Source organism: Colletotrichum chrysophilum (assembly GCF_026319265.1).
Source record: "Colletotrichum chrysophilum strain AFK26 chromosome Unknown scaffold_35, whole genome shotgun sequence".
NCBI lineage: Eukaryota > Fungi > Ascomycota > Sordariomycetes > Glomerellales > Glomerellaceae > Colletotrichum > Colletotrichum chrysophilum.
The window spans coordinates 71785-94347 of NW_026517322.1; the positions used below are offsets into that span (position 1 = coordinate 71785).

Consider the following 22563-nt stretch of genomic DNA (forward strand, 5'->3'; position numbering starts at 1 on the left):
AATTTGGGGGGGTTCAGCCTGGCGAAGTGGGGTGGTCTGGGCAGCAGCTTCCAGGCGCGCTGTGATTAGCGAAGCAGAGCTGCTGGACTGTTTCTACAGACGTCCATCCTCCACTGAAGCCGCTGTATGTGGCCAGTGCACGGCAGGTACCTTACACCGCAGGGCATCAACGGGCGGGAGGGGCAGGTCAAGGGCGGTGAAGAGTAGGTAGAGAGCTTCGCAGTGACAGCGATAGGGGACCGGCAGAATCACACGTGACTGAAATCAGGTAGCGAGGGGCTCTATCCGGAGCCGGAAGAACCAGCTATTCCAGCCCACACGAATGCCAGACCTACCGCCGAAAACTTCACAGAAGAAGCCCAAATTGTGTGCGAGGTAGCTGTTGACCCCCTGGTATTATTCTTTTCGAAGCTCATCAACGCTGTCAAAGTCACCAGCATCTGACACTTCAGCCTATCAGTGTATTTTGCGCCAAACTTCGGCCTTTGAAGCCTGTATCTTCAGCCAGCCGAAGCGGTCCGCAGCTCGGAAACCCTCACAAACCGAAAAAAATCGCGGGGCACTTTTTCGTCCAAAGAAAGGCCAGGACACCACCCCACATCTCACAACTGGGCACCTCTTTTTTTCCCACCACATCAAACAGCATCGCACCGCAAATCGCGCCCTTCACCGAGACACACCCCCTCCCATTCCTTGCCACCAACGAAAAACTACTGCGAACCCCGACCGTTGTTGCTGTGTCCCAAAGTCGCAATCATGGCGTTCGCCCAGCTGCAGGACGCGAACCTCGACGAGGAGGAGTACGATGAGGAGGAGATTGACATTTCCGACCTGCGCGAGAAGTACGAGGTTCAGTTGGAGCAGGGTTACGACGCTTTCGTCGTCGTCGACGGCCTCCCCGAGGTTACCGAGGAACAGAAGCCCAAGCTTGTCAAGTTCTTGTTGAAAAAGTTGAACTCTGTTGGAAAGACGAGGGAGGATCTGATTTACATGCCCATGGGCGACAACGGCAAGTCGCTGAGGTACGTCTCGCCCAGTGGATCTGCTGCACCTGCTCCCGCGCTGCGGGGGGTCAGGTTGCGCAAAGAAAGAAGCACGATGGGATGCTGACACCCAGAACAGATTTGCCTTCGTCGAGTTCTCCTCCCCCGGTGAGGCCGCCGCCGCTGTCCGCGGACTTGACCAGGTCCCTCTCGACAAGAAGCACACCCTTCGCGTTAACAAGCTTACCGATATTGAGCGCTATGGAAAGGAGGGCAAGGTTCAGGAGGAGTACACGCCGCCTCAGATTGAGGAGTTTACCGAGAAGGAGCACTTGAGATCATTCCTGAAGGACCCCAGTGGTCGCGGCAGAGATCAGTTCGCCATGTACCGTGGCGAGACTGTTGGCGTTTTCTGGAACAACGAGAAGGACGTGCCCGAGAACATCGTCGACCGTCAGAACTGGACCGACAGCTTCGTCCGCTGGTCGCCCCAGGGCACCTACCTCACCTCGGTCCACAACCAGGGTGTTCAGATCTGGGGCGGTGCCTCATGGACACGGCAGCAGCGTTTCGCCCACCCCAACGTTACCTTTGTTGACTGGTCCCCCAACGAGAACTACCTTGTTACCTGGTCTGCCCGCCCCATCTCCATCCCCGAGGAGGGCCACCCCGCGCTGTCCATCGACGAGGATGGCAAGAACTACATCGTCTGGAGCGTCGAGAGCGGCAAGCCTCTGCGTTCCTTCGCCAACCTGGACATGACTGGCCTGGACGAGGCCAAGCAGCGCAAGCTCCTCTGGCCCGCGTTCAAGTGGTCCGCCGACGAGAAGTACGTTGCCCGTCTCAACTACCAGACCGGTATCTCTATCTACGAACTCCCCCGCATGAACCTCCTCGACAAGACCTCCATCAAGATCGAGGGTATTATGGACTTCGACTGGGCCCCCGCCACCGTGCAAAGAGAGGGCGTCAAGACATACGAGCAGCTCCTTACCTACTGGACCCCTGAAATCGGCAGCAACCCCGCCAAGGTCGGCCTCATGAGCATCCCCAACAAGGAAGTCGTCAGACAACTGCCCCTCTTCTCTGTCTCCGACGCCAAGCTCCACTGGCAATCCGAGGCCGCCTACCTCTGCGTCAAGGTCGACCGTCACTCCAAGTCCAAGAAGTCGCAGGCCACAACCCTCGAGATCTTCCGCATCAAGGAGAAGGGCGTCCCCGTCGAGGTTGTCGACACCATCAAGGACACTGTCATCAACTTTGCGTGGGAACCCAAGGGCGACAGATTCGTCATCATCACAACAACGGAGCCCGTCGGCCCCACGGCCGTCGCCCCCAAGACGTCCGTTGCCTTCTTCTGCCCCGAGAAGGCCAAGGGCAACGCCGTCGGCAACTTCAAGCACCTCCGCACGTTGGACAAGAAGAACAGCAACGCCATTTACTGGTCTCCTCGCGGACGTTTCGTCGTCATCGCCACCGTCCACAACCAGCAGAGCTCCGACCTGGACTTCTTCGACCTCGACTTCGAGGGTGAGAAGCCCGAGTCCGACAAGGATCTGACCGCAAACCTCCAGCTCATGAACACTGGCGACCACTACGGTGTCACCGACATTGAGTGGGACTCCTCAGGACGTTTCGTCGCCTCCTGGGCTTCTGCCTGGAAGTCACCCGTATGTCTTACTCCACTGACTCACACCCCTTGACTCATTCGACTCACCGCTAACTTTTGCGTACAGATGGAAAACGGCTACCACATCTACGACTTCAAGGGTGAGTGCCTCCGTGAGGAGCCCATCGAGAAGTTCAAGCAGCTGGCGTGGCGGCCCCGCCCCGCGACTCTCCTTAGCAAGGAGGAGCAGAAGCAGATCCGCAAGAACCTCCGCGAGTACTCCCGCGTCTTCGAGCAGGAGGACCAGGACCGTGGCGCCTCCGCCGACCGCGAGGTCGTCGAGGGCCGCCGCCGCCAGTTGGCCGAGTGGCACGCCTGGCGCGAGTCCCTCGAGGAGGAGGTCTCCATGGAGCGCGAAGACCTCGGCCTGCCCAGCGACATTGTCGCCCACCTCCTCTCCAAGAAGGCCGCGGTGCCCGAGGGCGAGGAGCAGATCATCGAGGAGATTGTGGAAGAGGTGCTCGAGGAGTCCGAGGAGGTTGTTGCCTAGAGAGAGGGGGTGTTTTCCTTTGCTTTTCCTGGTTTAGATCATCAGCCGCGACGGGAAGTATCATTGCGCAAAAAAGGCAGTGGAGGAGGAGAAGAGAGTTGAAAAGTATAGGGATCAAAGCCTCCATTCCCAGTTGTTTGTTCCATTTGGGCGGTCAGGTGGAGGCTGGGGTGGTAAAGGACGGCTAATTCATTATGGATTTGAAAGACACCACACCTTTCGCATCACCAATGTGTATGATGATGATTTACATGAGGGTATTTGTTGGAGTAGGTTTCTTAACGGCCTTTTGCCCCTCAGCTTAATGATGAAGCGAGTGAAAACGCCTGGTTCTCCAGAAGTTTTTTGCGATGCCATATTCGGTGCGTTATCCTAGCGTGAAGTAGGGGCTTCAACATCGTCTCTCAGGGACCCCCACAAGATGCATTTCGGCAGCAGCCTGCCCAAGCCGAAGCATGCGTTCCCAATGTCATACCCCTTTCATTCTACATCTCATTCGGTATCCTGGAGACATTCACGCATCATGCGGACAATCACCCCGGAGGCACAAATACACAACACTCTCCATGGATTTCTTCTACAATACGACTTTGATGACGAATAGGATATTCCCCAAACACCCCCCAGCACAGAAAAGTGATCAACACCTGCTCCAAAGTTCAACACAGAACTCCCACCTGGATTGGCCAGGAACCAACAAGATGTGGATCGCAAGCGACGCCCAAGAACGTAGGTTATAAAAGGTAAGAAAACGCCAAAGATGCAGGGAAATCTTCTTTCTATACAGGTAATGTGTAAATAATCCCCGTAGGTATCCAGAAGAGGACACACCACAAAAAGAAAAAAAAAAGACATTTGGTTTTATCCACAAAGGTATTCCCGCGTGTGAAGGCGGTGTTGTATATATATCTACAATTCCCCCATTTGGCCCGTATAAGTCTTTACGTCGACCGAGACACGGGCGATGCTCGCGCGCTGCGAAACATCCCCTGGTACGACGTGTGATGATTTTTGGAATAAAAAGAACAACTCCCGCCCCCAAGATCCAGAAGAGAAGAATAGAAGAGACAAAAAATGCCACACAGAAACCAGCTCCCACAAAATGCTTGTCCATCGCGCCACTGACGCCGGTGTTTCTTTATACACGACCTCCTCCACATTCAAGCCCCTTTCTCGCTGTTCCAGGGGCTCGGTGTGTATTGATATTCGTCGTTTGTGTGTATGTGATTCGCCTCCGATGGGGGCCCGGGGGGTGACTGCTTCCCGCCCGCGGCCCAGGAGATTAGATATAAACAGTTAGGATCATGTCGTATGTTCCAAAAGTCCGAGTGTAATTCATTCAAGCGTTAAAAGCAACGGGTATGAGAGGCGGAGGCGAGGGATTCTCAAGCCTTGCCCGCCTCCCGGACCAGCTTCATCCATCGGTCCTCCGCTCCGTCGTCGCCGACAACGGCTTTGCGGGCGTCCTTGTTGTTGGCACCGCCTTCAATGTACTTCTTGGCCTCGCCGGGCGACTTGATGCCGAGCAGCGCCATCTCGTGGCGCATGAGCATGGCGACGGCGGCGCGGACGAGGACGGTGTCGCCCTCGAAGACGTACACGTCCCACAGGCGCGCGGCCTCGTCCATGGGCAGATGGCTGGTGCCAAGGCCCATGAAGAAGTTGCCGAGGTAGAAGTCGGCGTCACCCTGGGAGATGTCCTTGGTCAGGTGCTCGTGCAGCTGGGCCGACTTTGCGCCGAGTGTCTGCATGACGAGGTTGTAGGCCGACGCCTTGGCGCCCGGGTCGTCGGAGTAGAAGCTGAGGGGGAGAGGGCGGTTGAGGACGTTGGCGAGGGCGATGAAGGCCGATGCTGGCGTGGGCAGGTTCAGCAGTAGGAGTGCGGCGACGGTCTGGGAAGACGTTAGTATAAAGTCCGACGATGTGGTGTGACGCGGGTGTTTCAAAAAGAGGATAGGTCACTTACGTTACACCCCTTGACGTAGCCGATGTCGCTGCGGTACAGAGCATATGCAGACAGCACGTCGACAAGGCTCTGGTGGAGCGGTCCGCCGACCTGGAAGATACGCAGATCCTGCCAGGTGTGCTCGGCCACGTCTTTGCGGATGCTCGAGATCCACGCTGATTTCCTGATGTCCTCCGAGTCGCCTCTGCCGCCGTTGACGCGCTCCTCGAGCTCCTGAGCCCGGCCCAGGGCGGCGTTGTACGACGTTTCCGAGAGGCCGAGTTCGTTGCCGATGGCCCTCGCCCAGACGGTGCCTCTGCTGCGCGGGGCGATGCCCTTCCACCAAAGCTCGCGCGTGCGGCGCTCGCGGACAGCGTCCTTCCATCGGGGGATGATGTCGTCCTCCCAGATCCGCTGCAGGGTGTCCGCCGTAGAGTCGCGTGTCGCCGTCTTCGCCTGCCGCGAAACCTCGCGGCGACGATCCGCCTCGGCGCTGCGCGCCATCATCTTCTTGTACTCGCGCAGGTGGCGCCTCTCCTCGGCCGGGTCCTTGGGTGGGAGCCAGGAGGGGCGCGTACGACTCAGGACGGCCTCCTTCTCCTTGGAAATTGGAAGTGGGTCGATCATGATGTTCGTCTGGTGCCGGATCGGCGGGAGCTCGGGCAGCGCAGACTTGACCCTGGGCTTCTGCACATGCTGCTGCTGCTCGAGCTGCTTGCCGCTCCACGTGTTGGGACGCCCCGAGGGGTTCGCGTTCTCTGCGGCGCGTTCGCGGACGTAGTCGGAGTGCTCCTCGAGCTTCTCGGTGAGGGCCTTGGCCTCGGAGCTGAGGTGCTCCAGTGCGAGGTTCCAGCTTTTTGCACGGGTTTTGAGCGGCTCCGGCGGCGGCGCGTGGCCATTTTCCCCAATGGAGGAGAGGGCTGTGTCGGACTTCCAGGAGGGGGATCGCAGACATCCTGAGTCAACAGGGACAGGGGGTGTTCCGTTCCCGACACTGCGAACGCGCTCTTTCTGGTGTGGTCTGTTTGGCGATCTCGACTTTGACGCTCCTGACGAGGTCGGCCTGCTCGGTGTGCGCTCTGATCGCGGGCGGGGGGAGATGGGCACGTTGTCGAGGATGAGGCCATCGGGGATGTCGTCGGTGTCGTCCTCGTCACACTCCTTTTCCAGCTCAAAAATTGACTTTCGGTCCTGATTCGACTGCCAGCTGCCGCGGCGAAGCTTCATGGGCATGTTGGGGTCTCTCGGAAGTAATGAGAAGTTGGGGCTCGGGCTGCGGTTTCGGCGAGAGAAGGGGAGGGAGGTCGTCGAGTGGCTCGCGAAGCCTCGTTGGCTCGGGTTCACCGGACTCCTGTGACGGTCGGGAAGGCGACCAGCGCTCGGGCTGCGGCCATTGCTGAGGGCGTGGCCGTCGGTCTTGAGAGAAAGGAAAGGGGGTCGTGAAGAGCGGGAGTTCGGGGCAAGGTCAGCGGCGGCGTTGGTCGCACTCCTCGGCTTGGCCAGGTCTCTCGTCACGGGCGGAGAGCGAGAGGGAGGTCGCTTCCATGATGTCGGGCGGAACTCGGTGGAACTCGTCGAGTAGGATCTCGCGTACGGCTGGCCATGGGGGTTCTTGACAGCGTGAGGGTCGCGGACACGGGCGGCTTCGTAATTGTTTGCATCGTCGTCGAGACCGATATCTTCAAAATGGCTAACGTCATCCAGGACGCTGTTGTCGTCGGAATGGAAAGACTTGAAGGAAGAGGACTTTGACGATTTGGAGGACGTCATGCCTGGCGGCGAACCTGGACTGGGACCGCTAAGATCAACGTCTTGATGCCCGTATATCATCATTGCATCGTCGGGCTAAGAGGTTGGGAAGAGGGAAACAAGAACAAGAAAAGAAAAAAAAGCTTGTTTGGTGGTAACAATAGTTTGGGCAGGACGGTATGCCGAGACCTCCTTGGTTGCTTCGCTCGCTCGCCTGGGCCTGGGGGAGGACGGGGCAACACCAGCAGACAGGCGTGAAGAAGATGTGGATATTCAGGGTGATGGATACCAGGTGGTATTGCGCGGACTGGAGTAGAAGTCTGGCGTGGAGCAGGGGGACGGGCTATGCTAATGCTGTATGCTTGTCGAAGTGTATTGTGCTCCCGTTGTGTGTGCCGTACAGTATGGAGTAGGTAATGTTGATTGATGGTTTCCCTGGGATCCTGGGTGTTGGCCTGGTCTGGGTGCTGGGGTCCGGTTCAGTTCACTCGCAGAAGGCAATTATGCGAAAGGGTAGAGCCTGGCTTCTGACGGGGGGGATTGCGGGCAGATCCCTGGCGCAGGCTTGGCCGGTGCTTGGTCGTCTTGTCTTTTCGACGAGGGATGATGAGACGAGACGAAGGCAGCGTCTGTGGGTACAAACCCCTTGATGCTCAGTGTGCGCGAAGCCCAGGTCAACTGTCTCGAATTGGCTGGGATGCGGGTAGCGGGGTGGCCGGTGTCAAAGGTCACAAGGTTTGAGTTGCTGTCTGTGTCGAACAGGAGACTGCTGGAAATAGGTCGGGTTGGCTGGCCTTTCGTGCGCTTTTGGAGAGATGTTTGAGAGGTTTCCTTCTGTCGTTCGAGAGCGCCTCGTCTCAGGATTGGAGGGCTCAGGGTAGTATAGAAACGAACGGCGGGGTGAGTTTGAGTTGAACTGAGTTGAGGGAGCGCGGTGCGTGTGTGCCTGGGCCCTGCTGACGATCCCGCGGTCGGTGGACGGGTTCAGAGTGTTGTTCAATTCGGATTAGGGGTAGCAGGTAAGACCGTAGGGGAGGAGGGATTGGCGAAGAATGTTGATGACTTTTGTTTTGGGTGGTGGTGAATGTACAGAAACAGCGAAAAAGGAGGGACGTCCGTGAGCGGCAAAGGGAAGAGAAACGTAGGTAGCGAGCGACTGTGCCGTCAATGTCCGGAGAAGAGGTGAGACCAGAAAAAGTCTGTCCCAGGTCCGAGTAGCAGGTAGGCTGTGAAGAAGGACCGGAGTTGGTTGGAGAAGAAATCCAATGCTACAAACAAAACAGGCGGCCTCTAGCACGGACAGGATAGGGCTGTAAGAGGGGTGGTTGAAGAGGGAAGAATAAGCGTAAGAATGAGGTAAGGTACGCAGTAGAGGTAGAGGAGGATTGGAGGAGCCGGAGGTCGGACGAAGAGTGTCAAAGTGTGAGGATGCCGTCGCCGATGGTCGATTGACGAGCTGATAGGCAATTGGCAAGGTAGGATTCCAGCTGGTGGCTATCTGCAGACTCCAAACCAAAGCACAGGTTGGATGTGAAGTCTGAAGCCGGAAGTCTGGGTGACTGGAGACTCTGGGAGATGAGAGGGTCCAGAGGTTGACGGCAATTGGGCAGAGGCGAAATGACGGCAGATTGATGGATGCTAAGCAAGCAGCAGCAAATGAGGGACAATCAACGACAGCAAGTGCACCAACAAGGACCAGGAAAGCAGGGACGAGACAGGACGAACAACGTGCCGGCGGTGTCGTCAAGGAAAACCAGGGAAGAAACCAAGAAACGGGGCAGAATGCAGAAAGGGGTGGAGGGGGGGAAGGGAAGGAGGGGAAAACAGGATCCGATGCGGACGGGATGAGATGGATGGATGGATGGGTGATGGATAGGTTGGGTTGGGTTGGGATGCTGGACATGCAAAAATTGGAGACGCAGTCAGGTCAGGGCAGTCAAAGTCAGGATGATCCTCCTGGACGGAAAGACCATCATCAGCGATGAGAGTGCTGATAGACACGGGAGAGAGGCGCTGCTAAGGCCCAGAGAGGAAGATGAGAGACGATGCGGACAGCGGTTCAAGCGGGCGGCCGGACCTGACGTGGAGACGGGCAGCGACGGATGCTGCGCAGATGCTAATTTTTTATTACTCTGGAGTCGTGGACTCATCCACTCATCAGCACTGCAAGATTCGCTGCGTCTTTGCTGCCCTCAATTTCCTGGGTTTGCAGGTCTGGACCATCATTGGGGGCGGGACGGCGGTACTGTCATCTGGGTACGTACTCTGTTCAGCAGTCAGCTCAGGTGGTGAGGCTATCAGTGATGAGTTGTAAAATTACAATTTGTGCCTGCGTTAGCTCGCCGACTAGCGACGACGACTCCGATGCGGTGATGGGCGACGGGCGACGATCGATGAGCGACGAGCAGCGATGACTTGGTGGTGGTGGCCTGTTCCGCTGATTGATGGTGCAATACCTTACACCTTACACTTTACTTAGTAGGTACACTAATAAAGCAGGCAACTGAATAAGGTATTCGTAGAAATAGTACTGCGTGTGTGTGCACTGTGCACATGCTCATGAGGAGCGACACCGAGAACCACTGAACCAGAGTTTGCAAAAAGATGACGATTGTCGAATGTCGGGGGATCACTGGGATCAATGCTGTTCATGTCGAGCGGTAGATTGGACGAAATGCAGGCGATGCTGGAAATGGCACCCTCCCTTTCGCTGAGGGTGTGAAGGCCTGCCGCTGGACTCCTCTCAGGACTCAGGAGAGCCTGGAAGGGCAGGGCAAGGCAAGAACATGCAGCCCAGGTGTTGGTCCGCGGAATAAACAGGCGCTGGCTGCAGAAACCTGAGCGAAACATGCACAGCCAACAGGCACACAACTGTCACAAACAGGATTGATTCACTTGACTCTGTCTCTTATTGTTGCCGGTTGGTGATGACAACTGAGGGATCCACTCGGACATTGCGGAAATCAGCGAAGGAAAAAGAAAAATCAAGAGAAAAAAGGAGAGAGCGGCCAGACGTGTCGAAACTCTGGAAACCGCCCACTTGCCCGCAGGCTTCATTTTCGCTTATCCGTACCTTTGGCTAGGGGAGGTACGTACTCACTGCCCGCGCACTCCACTGCTCACCCAGGGAAGCAACGATGGTCACCCCACTGAACCGGGCACTGCCTTCCCTCCACATCACTCCACTGCACTCAGGGAAGTCCGGTCGGGGCCACGTGATGACCTACACATCAAGTGCGAACCAGATCCGGACTAACCATACTCCGGCTCTTGTTCCGTCAGGTCCTGCCTCCCGTCCAGTTCAGCACTATCTCAGATGCTTCATGCTTACCTAAGACATCCTTAGACAATGGTCAAGCACTCTCAGCCTCTCTGTTGAAACGAGCCCGCTGTTTCCAATCATCCACGAGGACCTGCCATCCGCATCTGAGCCTGTCCCGCGAAGATGCTTGTCTCTGCTCCCTCGTTTTGGCTGACACCGCCTCTTCGGGTGCCTCAAGCAAGTGTTTGGGGAGGGGACGTGGAGCCGCTATGAAGCTTATCAGCACCAACACGATGCAGCCTACGCCCAGTTGGTGAGGTCGCTGTGCGATACGAAGCCGTATTCACATGCCCCTCAGTAAGCCCTATCGCCATCACCCACTAACCTACCTTAGAGACCTCACGGTGAGGAATCACATCACGACAATTCTTGCATCTTGTCTTGCACCCGCATACAACAGTCACCGCCAGTACGATTGACAAATCGTCGTTGTTGCAAGTACCCTCCTATAAAGAGCGTTCGAGGAAACACCATCATGGCTCCGGCCAAGCTTTTCATCTTCTATCGCGTCAAGCGCAACACCGGCCGTCATCCCGTCCGCGATGGCCCCGTACAAGTCCCCAAGCACGGCCCCACTCTCCGCCGCCAAATGCGCCTTCATCACGGCCAAGCTCGCCGCCATCGCCTGCGTCTTGATGCTCATGATATCCGGCACCAGCCTCCTCAGAGGCAGCCACCCAGAAACCACCGACCTGCGCGGGAAGCCCTTCTCAATGGTCTCGGTAAGCGCTGCCACTAGCCGCCCGGACCCTTCAAAAGGTTCCCCAAAAGGGGGCAGACCGTTGGAGAACCAGCACACCATTAACCGCCATCAAAGTTCCGAGGCGTCGCCGCCGCAGCCGCCGGCGATGCGCCTCCTTACCTAGCCAGAATGCATTGGTTCCTCGACTCCTTCGCATGGGAATGGCTTGCGAACAACACCGCGCACCGCGACGCCGCCAATTACGTCTTCATCCAGCCCCTCCGCCCGCTGCAGATGCCAGCTGTGCTGCATGACGTCGCTGATTCGCTGTACCGCGCCGGCCACATGATGGACACCTGCCAATCTACACATTTAAATGCATCGGCCACCGAATCCTGCATTCGCGCGAGCCAGCCCTTCTTCGCAGCCTTCGATGCCGCGGAGCCGCTGCGCCTGGATAATGCCCCGGCATTCGTTCTATACGTGCTCGCACTCGTGGCCGACGTCGTGTCTCCTGCTCTGTTCAGCTGTCTCGCCTTCTTCTCCGACGGTGGCGTCGAGCAGCGTTATCCGTGGCTCAGGACTGGTGTGCTGGCGCTGCCCGTGGCTTTCCACGTCATCTCGGCCTCAATTTTGACGTCCAACGCCAGCTTCCTCGTGCGCTACCTCAATCGATTCCCGGACGTCCCCGCAGACGCCGCGATTGGGCTGCGCTTCTTGGTCGTTGCGTGGTCTGGCGTCATTGCCGAACTGTTGGCCTTGGCGCTCAGCATCGCACGCGTCTTTTTGTTGCGGCTCTGGGCCGTCAAACGCAGGCGCAGGTCCGAGATCATGAAAAGAAGCATTCCATGAGAGTCTCGGATGAAAGCAGATGATGTCTGATACAGTTGCGTTTCTTCAGCAACAGCCCCCCGCTTGCTGTCTTTAATCGTACATCATAATGTCTAATGCCCAATAGCCCATTCCCGATTCTGTGCAAAAGGAATTCCACCCTGCCGATCCGTCTTAGAATCCCCAAAATAGCTCGCGGCGCTTTGGAATTTCGGATCAAGATCTGGCCCTGAAGAATTCTGTCTGGTCTCACATGTCCGCCCTGTCCTCGGTCCCCTATCATTGATGACGATCTGCACGGCAACTGAGCCGAGCGAGACAAACAAACAGATTCAAGCTCTGTCGAACGCATTAAAGGCCTTTCTTTTCAAAAGAAAGTTTCACATCTCGATCCGAGTCCATGCTGCCGGAAAACTTGGGCACATGCTGGCTATTTTCTGCTTTACCTGCCGAAGAGGGATGGTTCGGTCTTGGCAGTCACGGGAAATGGCGTGCGCGGTAACCTAATTGACCGACAACAACGCATCCAGGGTTCATTTGGAAATGGAAGTCTCGCACAGGCGACCAGTAGAGGTTGCAAATGGGAACATCGAATGTCGTTGATGTAGCCTTGAATCTAGAGCGCCCTTGCAGCATGCTTTCCCCATCCATGGAAACCCGTTTGCGAAAAACGGCAGAATATGCAGCCAACATCTTGAAGCATAATTGGCACCTCGGCCTCACGGCGTTCGGGGGACCACCAGTGCACTTCAAAATTGTCTGTTCAACGATCCTCGTCGAGAAGTTGCACAGTCGTACACGTTGACTAACAACCGCAGCTGCATGACCGATTCGTGAAACGCCTGCAATGGATCGACGAGCAAATGGTTACAACCCTCGCGATCCCGATGATGACTTCAAGCCCCCTCTGATTCGAAGAATAGTACCAAGAACTCTTCAGCATCTCCCAGGCTCTCTCCGGCCCGGCGAGCACGAAGATGGTATACTGCATCAACCTGATCCGACATGGAGCCCCGGGTGCCATCTTGGCTTTCTTCATCTGGAGGTAAGGATGAAACGTCCACGAGTGGTAGAAAGACCAATCCCTATTCGCAGCCTCTGTCTAACCCTCTTTTCCCATAAAAAGCCTTCCGGGATCAGTGGGCCTGTATGCCCTCTCCATCGGTGTCTCCAGCATCGGCTCCTCGCTCCCCTGTGCAGTCTATGCCCTTCTCTCCGGCCTCAACGCCGCGACGGTGGGCATAATTGCCCTCGCCGCCGTCGAGCTCTCGCACAAAGCCGTGACTGATAGACTCACCCGCACGCTCGTGTTCCTGGCCGCGGCGGCAGGTATGATGTACAATGCGCTCTGGTACTTTCCCGTGTTGATGGCCACGGCGGGTGTTGCGGCCGTTGTGCATGATTACCGCTGGGTTCACCGCCCAGCGAGGAGAATTATCGGGGTGTTGAGGGCTCTGGGCGGGAGGAGGAGAGAAAGGTCACGGGACGACGGTGCTCACGGGCACGACTTGGCCGGCCCGTCTCCCGCAACCCGCATATCGGCACCGACCCGCGACGAGCCCGTCTTGTCCGGCGCAAATACGGCCCCAGAGCCCCGCGTCATCCCGAAGGAGTTCCGCCTCGATTTCTCCTGGAAATCCGGCACCACCCTCATCCTCACCTTCTTCGCCACCTTCCTCACAACGATGACCGTCCGCGGCGTGGTCGCCGACCTGCCCATCCTCTACAGGCTCTTCTCCAACCTCTACCTCGCCGGCACAATCATCTTCGGTGGCGGGCCCGTCGTCATCCCCCTGCTGCGCGAGTACGTCGTCGCCGAAACCTGGGTCTCCCCGCGCGACTTCCTCATCGGCCTCGCCATCGCCCAGTCCTTTCCGGGGCCCAACTTCAACTTCGCCGTGTTCCTGGGCGGGCTCACCGCGGCTAACGCGGGGTGCTCGCCCCTGGCCGGCGCGGTGGTTGCGTTCGTCGGCATCTTCACCCCGGGCATTGTGCTGGTTCACGGCACGATGGGCGTCTGGGGCGTGTTGCGGAGCAGACCGTGGGTCAAAGCGGCCGCCAGGGGCGTGAATGCCGCGGCTGTTGGGCTGATTTACACGGCAGTGTACAGGATCTGACAAGTTGGGTTTCTGGACGAGGGGTTCCAGGCGGGGAGGAGTCTGGGGGACGACCCGTGGTGGATCGTGGTCGCGGCCACGGCGTATGTTGGGGGGAGGTACTATGGTGTAGCCGCGCCTTTTGCGATCCTGCTTGGCGCGGCGATGGGGTTGGGAAGGTATGGTGTCGTTTCCGGAAGGGGTTGAGAAGGGACGAGCCTGCGAATCGAGTCGTGGGTGGGATCGAAATTCCGTCTGATGTAACGTCAATATACCTCTGCAGAAGGTTGTTTCATAAACCTCCTCAAGTAAAAGAGTTCCGCATGTCGGATCCTAAAGCTTGGGTTGCGATGAGTTTTACAAGGCACGTACAGCGATTAGAAAAACCTTGACATCAACACAATTGTTTCCCCCCGGCATTGTGGAAAAGAAGCCGGATAAGGGACGCTTAGATCAGTCGGATTTCCCGGACCGGAAACATATGCTGTACTATTTCGGTAATCGTTTGACACCTCTCAAACCACGTTTAAGATCGGACGATACATGTATAGATAAGATGCACGTTTGCCATGACATCACTGACTAATCTACTCGTAGCCGACTTCTAAAAGAAGACAATAAACCAACGCACGGCCGTCTACGAACTCCTTGGAGAACAGACTCCTGATGAGACAGAGGATTAGAGGCTATTCTGCCTAGGGAAGACGTCACCTGCGTCCACGAGGCTTACTTCGAGACACTATAGTCTTGGAAACCATAGAACACACGATCTCCAAGGCGGGGTGCCCGATTTCCAACAGCGTACACTGTGTTCGTCTAGATGCTCGAACCTTTCCGGTGGCGCCGCGGGTGCCGAGAACCCTGAATTGAAACCCGAATGCTGATAGGGGAGAAGCAAGAGCTCGCTTATCTTAGAGGAGCTTCTTCTGAGCCAGAACCTCGGCGGGGGATATTCAAAGTACCGCGGCTGTTGATCGTGATGCGAGGTTGAATTGTGAGCAGTTGAACCACATGCTCACGTTTGTTGGAAGCTTGATAGAGGAGCTGCAGCTGCTCAGCCTATCCGAAGCGTGCGGAGTGAGTAAGCGGGAGCTTAGTTATCAAGCAAGCATATAGTGTAATTATCATACCTAGTCTTTCACTGCTTTTGGTTAAATTGAAGTTGATAGGTTCGTCAAGAGGATTAAGAAGGATGGTGGTTAGACATCATCCCGTCGAAAATTTGAGGAAGCCGGCGTTACGCTCGGCCATAGCAAGGCATATCATCGGCCTCATGTCAGAATAACAGTATGAAAGGCATCGAGAAAAAAAATATCTTTCAGAACCGGAGGGGCTCGGAATGGGATCCGAGCCGTGTCCATTGTTATTCATCGTCGGTTGTATCCACTTTCGAGATTGATATTTTAGAACCAAAGCAAACTTCGGTCTTCTACTGTTCGTCTATTCCATGATGAAGCCTAAACCCTCAGCTGCGTACATGCTGCTCGGCTCGGTCCCGAACGTGGACGGTAATGATACACGAGGATATACGTGCAGCCATACTGACATGTGCCTGGACGTCAATCCTCTGACATGAAGTGACAATCGACCGGCTGGCAGCATGGTACATTGCATAGCATATCTGCTGAGAAGGCAACGCAGAACAATGTGATGTCGCCACACTCTTCCTGGAAGGAACCGAACTGCGGCCGCACGAGACTCATGCACCGGCTAGGATCGCTGATATGGGTCAGTAAAGGTGTTGGTCAATCTAGACTGCTATCATCCGTTCAGTTCAGGTTGGAACTTCGTAGCCCTTATCGTGGTGAGCCCGAGCCGGCATCCAGCTGGTTGAGATGACATGGTTTATGTACACACTTACCCAGACAATGTCACTCCAGTACCGACTCGTTGGTACTGAGAAGATCTTGCTCTGACGTACGATGGCTGCACCAAAGGAGAAGGAGCTCGGCACAGCAGGCTGACATGATTGCGCAAGCTAGATATGTCGCCAACCTCTTCCCGATTCAGATCATCCGACCAAAGGCTCTCGTAGCCCGCAAACCAGTTGCGGCGGTGCGTGAGCCAACGGAGATATCCAAAAGCATGCCATCACTTCCCTAGGAGCACCAAAAAGTTCCTCGCGAATCATCAGAAGCAAAGGCGTTGCGCATGTAAACGCGTGAATCGTACGGTTGCCTAACAAACGGGAATAGCAGATGATCAAGAAGGGCTCGGTGTAAAAGCGAAGCCTCGATGCTCGCGAAAGCTTTCTCGGGATGTCGTGATGGTGCTGGTGTTCCCAAAGCTGCATCGATGCCGGCGGTTGCGCCAATAGTGATAGGAGCATCGTTTACGCATGGGACAAAGGGAACACCTGCACCTGAGCCCTGTCTGCTGCTGCAGGTATCGGAATGCGAGGTCTTGGCTACCCAAACGAGGACTTCCTCCGCCCCTTCAGAGACGTCGTATCACCAGCCCGTGATAGAGGATGAGAAGAATACGGCGACCGTAGATGGGTGGCAATCATCCCGCTTGAGATGTCTGGTCTCTGTTGCTCAACCCCGCGATGAATAGCCAGTACTGAGGAGTTCCATCTACCGTTCGCGATGTTGCAGGTAGTCGTCGATCCTGTGGCGATGCCACTGATAATGCGCGCAGCCACACACGGCCTGCAGGTGTAAATGACGAAACACTTCTTCAGTGGCGAAACACCAGATTCATTTCATCCAGAACGTTGGAAAGCAGGTGATCATCCGGTACTAACGAAGTTCGTGGGAGAAGACTGGGCCCAGTGTTGCAATGCGCGTGGCGTCCTCTGAACCCACCACACATGTGCAGGTTGGATGCGCTTGCATGCTAAGGGTCTCTCATCCAGACTCGAGCGGCCTCCGCGACCGAACAATTGCAGCCGGGATTGTGGGTGTAGGTTCGTGGAACTGTGCAACAGCACTTCTTTGTGGCAGGCGTGGCTGCATGCCCAATCTCCAGACGGCAGCTCTTACAAGCACCTTTGCGCGGATAGCCGAATATCAAGCGGCATCTGCCGACTTGTTGCCAGCAGCGTTGAAACTGAAAGAGTTGACGATGGAGGCCTGCTGGACCAAAAGGCTTGGCTGCTTGGCGAGATATGGCGATAAGCCCAGGGTTGGTTGACGAATCGCATTCGACAGTGGCCATCAACTGGACGTCCCCTTTTCTGGGTTTATTCCAGAATACCTTCCATTTCGATCAGACTTCCATTGAGCGCCACCTGCGGCACGACAAGACGGGCCAAGCCAGCCACTGCGAATCGATCGATGCTATCGAACAGCACAACGGTTAGCCCGTTGGCACTGAGATGATGGCGCCGTTGCCGTAAGTGGTGTTTGACGGAATGAGATAAGTCGGCTCGTGAAGGGTGGCCTCTGTGGGAAGAGCAAGTTTGGCAGAGATAGGCCAGAAACGCCAAGGGACTCAAACGCGGAGAAGGTGCAAATGATTGGAGGACGTTTGATAGGATAAAGCCAAAATGTGAGCGTAAAGGGATGGTTGAAGGCCCAAGAAAATTCCAAGAGAAAACCAAGAAAAGCCAAGGAAGTGGTCGTGCCGACTTTTATATAGCGCGAGCCTTATCCTCCTGCCCGAACGGGACGCTGGAGGAGGATTGAAACCTGCCGACGCGTAGACATGATTCGACTGGTCCTTGACGAGAACTGTGCATGCCGATACCCGACCAATTCGAGATATCGAGGGTCGTTGGTAAAGAGGGGTATCATTGCAGGGGCCCTGAACGGCCGCTTGAAGGAAATCCACCGAGACGAAGACCAATATGGATGCTGGGGGGGGGGATATTGAACGATGGCTAGTGAGCGGCACAGACCTGCCACGCAATCAATCTCATTCGGGAGCAGAGACAGTCAGTTGCGGGCTGGTCTCACGGGACAACCTATCAAATCAAGCGCAGTTGGTTGGCGACATATTCCGCCAGCCTTCGTCTTTACTCCCAGCTCCATGTCGCGGGAACAATTCTCTTTTTGACGCCATGTTTGACGCACAAAAGTTCCCGGCATGAGACATGATTCAGAGCTGCAGGATATGGCGTGTGAGATGTAGCGGCGGCAACGACTGCGAAAGACTTCAGCTCTGAGGATGATGTGAAGTTGGATGAAGAGGACGTAGGAAGAGAGAAAGATGCAAGAAGAGAGGAAACTGTGGTCAGCTGGCAGAGGCCATAGAGAGCTTATTGCCAGCTGGCGATGTACAAGCTGGCCCGTGTTGGCGCCAATTTTAACCTTAAATGCCCTTGCATGGTACACGTGATCCGTCTCTCTTCATCCCCAGTGACACTTGGTTCCCGTCGTTCGGCCTTTCTTCATCATCCCTCTCATCTCTGCATTGAGCGACTGCTGGCCGATGGAACCGCCCTTTGCTTTGTTTGCTCTTCGCAGCATCCCGGTTCAAGGCCACAAGCTGACTGAACCGTCTCTCCGGGACATGCATGCATACAGGCTGGACCTCCAACAGGGAAACATCCGTCAGCTGAAGCCCTCTTGATTCCTCCTTCCACAAGTGTAGCTAGCCTTGATGCAGTCAACCAGGACCATAAGAGAAGCAAAAGTACCATGAGGGTCTTTTGTAAGCCTCGGCGTTTTCAAAGTCTCTGGCGACATCGCAATATTCTCTTCGGGAAGCCACTCGTGCCTCTCTACAGGAGAGGCTTGCTGCTAGAGCTACGCGACTTGCCTCATTCATCACGTTTGTCACCTCTTGAGTGGTTCCCATATTCATCTTACCTAATTCATTGGAGGGACTTGCTAATACCGCAAAGGAGACATTGATCTCCCAGGGTATCGTCATCCTGCAAGCCACACCCTCAATCTCTGATACTAAAAAGAAAGCACTGACGGTGTCTGTCGCCCCCTGTGGAACATGATTTTCGCAAACATGTCATGGCTGTAGATCTGAGCTGAGATTCATCAACTCCTCACAACAAGCGCTGCAAAAAGCGCGGGAACTAAACTCATGGACACGCCGTGTCTCCAGTTGACTGGCAGTGGCCCTCCCCCACGTAGCCGATGTACCACGCGACAGGGATGGCCGTGTTCAACTCCAAATCTCTGGGGCGTCCCTCCCTCTCAGCTCTGCGACCCTGTCAAGTCTTCCCCGCCTCTCTTCCTCTGACCTCAAGTGACCAAATAAATAATTGGCCAATGCAATCGTTTCCCTCGAGACCCTGCGACCAGACTGGGTCGCACGGCGCCGAGCCTTATGCTCAAGTTGGGGGCGAGTGACCCTGCTATTGCGAACCAATCTTCTCTGTCCTGCGTATCTGCTGTCCACCACCCTTGATATCGGCAGCATACCTGTCCGAGAAGGTCGATCTTTTCGAGAGCGAGCCAAGATGCTGCCCAGGCGGCCTAGACTGGGTATGCTCCTGAGAATCACCACAGAACCTTGCCACCTTTCGTCTACCCAGAACGAGCAGTCCAAAATATGCAGAGCACCCGGTTGGCATCTGGGCGCCGGCGGGGTGGCACCGCTGATAAGCGTTACCGTCTTCCTCGTAATTGGAAATACTTTAATTATCGGGTCCGTCCCGGGGAGCCAGCTTCGTCCTCGCCTGCAGTCTGTTCTTCTCTAGCCCCGACACACACGACGTTGTCGTCGAAAAACGCCATGGCGAACGAGAAGACCGAATCGCCCGTTACCCCAATTGAGATTGGGAAGACACAGGGCGTGTTGACTGATGAGAAGATTCCAACCGTGAGTACCATCAAGGTTGCGATAGACACGAAGAGTCACCGACGTTTATACTTTAGGACTACCAAGCACAAGAGCTGCATCGCTTGGACTCCGAGGAGCATGCCTTCGAGTCGTAAGTCACCATGAATAAAACCTCTAATGCTCGAAACCCTAGCTTACACCAAGGAAGTCAACTCAATGTCACCGAGGATGATCTCGTCGAGGCAAAGGCCATCGCCGCCACCCTCTCTCTGGAGGGCGTGCGCAAGATGATGCAGAATGTGCTCAAGATCCACGACCGTGACCCAAACTTCCCTCACAGCGTTCTCATCAAGATTCACGAGTTTCTCGGTCAGTCCCTGGTCCGACTCACTAGTGTCTCTGCGCAACGCTAACTGTAACAGACAATGATGATGTTATCGAGAACCCTGAGAAGCATGAGGAGATCATTTGGGAGATGAAGCTGGAGGCTGCCTTGATCACCAACAACAGCCCGTACGCCGAGGTGCGAGCCGTCGTCGACAACAAGGACGATCCGTCCATGCCCTGTGGCACGATTCGGGCCTGGACCATTGGCGTCTTCTTCTCCGTCTTCCTTGCTTTCATCAACCAGGTAACCTCATTTGCGCATCATGCAGTGACCAAAGCACAAGCTGACAGCCATCACAGCTCTTCAGTGTGCGCCAACCGCTGATCTCTATCGAATCCAACGTCGCCCAGCTCTTGGCCTTCCCCATCGGCAAGGCGTGGGAAAAGTGGATGCCAAACGCCATGATCCCCCTCGGCTTCGGCATCAAGCTGCCGCTCAACCCAGGCCGCTTCAACAAGAAGGAGCACATGCTCATCGCAATCATGGCCAACACAGCCAAGTCCTTGCCTTACACTCAGTACATTGTCTGGACCCAGGTTCTTCCCCAGTACTTCAATCAGCCGTACGCCAAGAGCTTTGCCTATCAGATCCTGATCGCGCTATCCACCAACTTTATTGGATACGGTCTTGCTGGTAAGTGACCGAGAACGTCTACGAATGAAGATCAGCTGTTGACATCCCAAAGGCCTCACTCGCCGATTCATCGTTTACCCCTCCTACTGCGTATGGCCCGCCTCCCTCGTCACGATTGCTCTCAACTCCGCACTCCACAACGAGACAAACACCTCCGTACCGGGCCCGTTCAAAAAGCTGTACTCAATGACCCGCTACAAGTTCTTCCTCTGGTCCTTCGGCGCCATGTTTATTTACTTCTGGTTCCCCAACTACCTCTTCGAGGTCCTGACCTTCTTCAGCTGGATGACATGGATCGCACCCAACAACCACAACCTCGAGATCACGACCGGCTTCCGCAACGGCTTGGGAATGTTCAACTTCTGGCCCACCTTTGACTGGAACGTGATGCTCTTCGACAGCGTTGACCCCCTCATGGTGCCCGCCTTCTCGACCTTCAACCGTACGCTGGGCATGTGGCTGCTCGGATTTGTGATTATGGGTATCTACTACACCAACGCCTGGAACACGGCCTACATCCCCATCAATTCCAACCGCGTCTTCGACCACTTTGGTGAGCTCTACAATGTATCGAGAGCGCTCGACGACCGTGGAATGTACGACCATGAGAAGTACATGGACTACTCAGCTGCGTACCTTGGTGCTGCCAATACCTTGGTCTATGGCTCCTTCTTCGCCCTGTACAGCGCCGCCATCACCCACGTTTGCATTTTCCACCGCTACGAAATCATGATGGGTTTCAAGAACATGTGGAACACCATTCGCCGTCGCAAGACTACCAAGGAGGGCGAGAACGACGGAGAGTACAAGGATATCCACAACCGCCTGATGGCCAACTATGCTGAAGGTAAGCATCGCAACTTGCCCTAGTTCCATTCTATACATTGGCTAACCGAACCACAGTTTCCGAATGGTGGTATCTTGGCACCCTTCTGGTTGCTGCGGCGTTCGGCTTTGCTGGTGTCGCTGGCTGGCCTACTTACACGACCCCTGGTGTAGTTCCCTATGGTGTCTTCTTGGCCGTAGTCTTCGTCATCCCCATCGGTATTATCAAGGCCATGACTGGTATCGAGGTTACGTTGAATGTCTTGGCCGAGTTTATCGGTGGCATGTGGGTTGAGGGTAACGCTCTGGCCATGAACTTCTTCAAGTCCTTCGGGTACGTGTGCAAACACATCCTCATCGACATCTTGATGGCTGACACTAGCACAGATACGTCACATGCGCTCACGCCGTCCACTTCGCCAACGACTTGAAGGTCGCGCACTACCTCAAGATCCCTCCCAGACAAACCTTTGCCTGCCAGATGATCGCCACCCTCATCTCGACCTTCATCTGCACCGCCGTCATCAACTTCCAAATCAGCATCCCCAACATCTGCACCCCGCAGGCGCCGATGCGTCTCTTCTGCCCCGGCCCCAACACCTTCTTCACCGCCGCCGTCCTCTGGGGCACCATCGGCCCGATCAAGGTCTTTGGTCACCAGGGCCAGTACAACTACCTGCTGCTCGGCTTCCCCGTCGGCATCGCCCTGCCCATCATCTTCTACTACTGCGTCAAGTTCTTCCCCAAGAACCGCTACCTCCGCCAGTTCCACCCCGTCGCCCTCTTCTACGGAGGCATCAACTGGGCCCCCTACAGCTTCTCGTACGCGTGGCCCGCGGTCCCCATCGCGTGGCTGTCGTGGATCTACGTCCGCAGCCGGTACCTCGCCTTCTGGTCTAAGGTACGTCTGCTCCAAGCCCCAATCTTGCTCTGACGAACTTAGCTAACACACCTTCCTAGTACAACTTTGTGCTTTCGGCCTCCTTCTCCGCCGGCATCGCCATCGCCGGCATCATCATGCTCTTCACCGTCCAGTGGTTCGGCGCCGAGGTTCCCTGGTGGGGTAACGAACAGATCGGCGCTGGATGCGAGGGTTCCGCGTGTACCCTCAAGACCCTCGCCGAGGGCGAACGCTTCTACCCCTGGTGGAACCCCTCCCAGGTCCCTGCTCCCTAAGCTGCTTCATCGCTGCTTGTCTCACTGGGCTCACCCGCTTTTGTTGGGCATGAAGTGATATTGTTCGCGGGATGTATGGACTTCTGCAG

General features: G+C 55.8%; 5 protein-coding genes across 5 annotated transcripts; 4 read left to right on the plus strand and 1 right to left on the minus strand.

The window, feature by feature from the left end:
• Window positions 1-756: 756 nt before the first annotated feature.
• PRT1 (Translation initiation factor 3 subunit b) lies at window positions 757-3142 on the plus strand (the record flags this gene model as incomplete). Its single annotated transcript, XM_053178110.1, has 3 exons — window positions 757-1022; window positions 1123-2653; window positions 2720-3142. 3 exons carry the CDS (start codon window positions 757-759, stop codon window positions 3140-3142), a joined length of 2220 nt encoding a protein of 739 aa, XP_053037885.1.
• Window positions 3143-4527: 1385 nt separating this feature from the next.
• COL26b_005258 (uncharacterized protein) lies at window positions 4528-6857 on the minus strand (the record flags this gene model as incomplete). Its single annotated transcript, XM_053178111.1, has 2 exons — window positions 4528-5034; window positions 5109-6857. The coding sequence occupies 2 exons, from the start codon at window positions 6855-6857 to the stop codon at window positions 4528-4530; spliced, it is 2256 nt and encodes a 751-aa protein (XP_053037886.1).
• A 3843-nt stretch (window positions 6858-10700) lies between these two features.
• COL26b_005259 (uncharacterized protein) lies at window positions 10701-11692 on the plus strand (the record flags this gene model as incomplete). The annotated part of the gene is made up of 2 exons (XM_053178112.1): window positions 10701-10880; window positions 10976-11692. The coding sequence occupies 2 exons, from the start codon at window positions 10701-10703 to the stop codon at window positions 11690-11692; spliced, it is 897 nt and encodes a 298-aa protein (XP_053037887.1).
• An 826-nt stretch (window positions 11693-12518) lies between these two features.
• COL26b_005260 (uncharacterized protein) lies at window positions 12519-13788 on the plus strand (the record flags this gene model as incomplete). Its single annotated transcript, XM_053178113.1, has 2 exons — window positions 12519-12651; window positions 12812-13788. 2 exons carry the CDS (start codon window positions 12519-12521, stop codon window positions 13786-13788), a joined length of 1110 nt encoding a protein of 369 aa, XP_053037888.1.
• Window positions 13789-19404: 5616 nt separating this feature from the next.
• COL26b_005261 (uncharacterized protein) lies at window positions 19405-22474 on the plus strand (the record flags this gene model as incomplete). The annotated part of the gene is made up of 9 exons (XM_053178114.1): window positions 19405-19491; window positions 19548-19603; window positions 19661-19821; window positions 19875-20083; window positions 20140-20473; window positions 20526-21320; window positions 21377-21632; window positions 21686-22199; window positions 22259-22474. The coding sequence occupies 9 exons, from the start codon at window positions 19405-19407 to the stop codon at window positions 22472-22474; spliced, it is 2628 nt and encodes an 875-aa protein (XP_053037889.1).
• Between the last annotated feature and the right edge of the window lie 89 nt (window positions 22475-22563).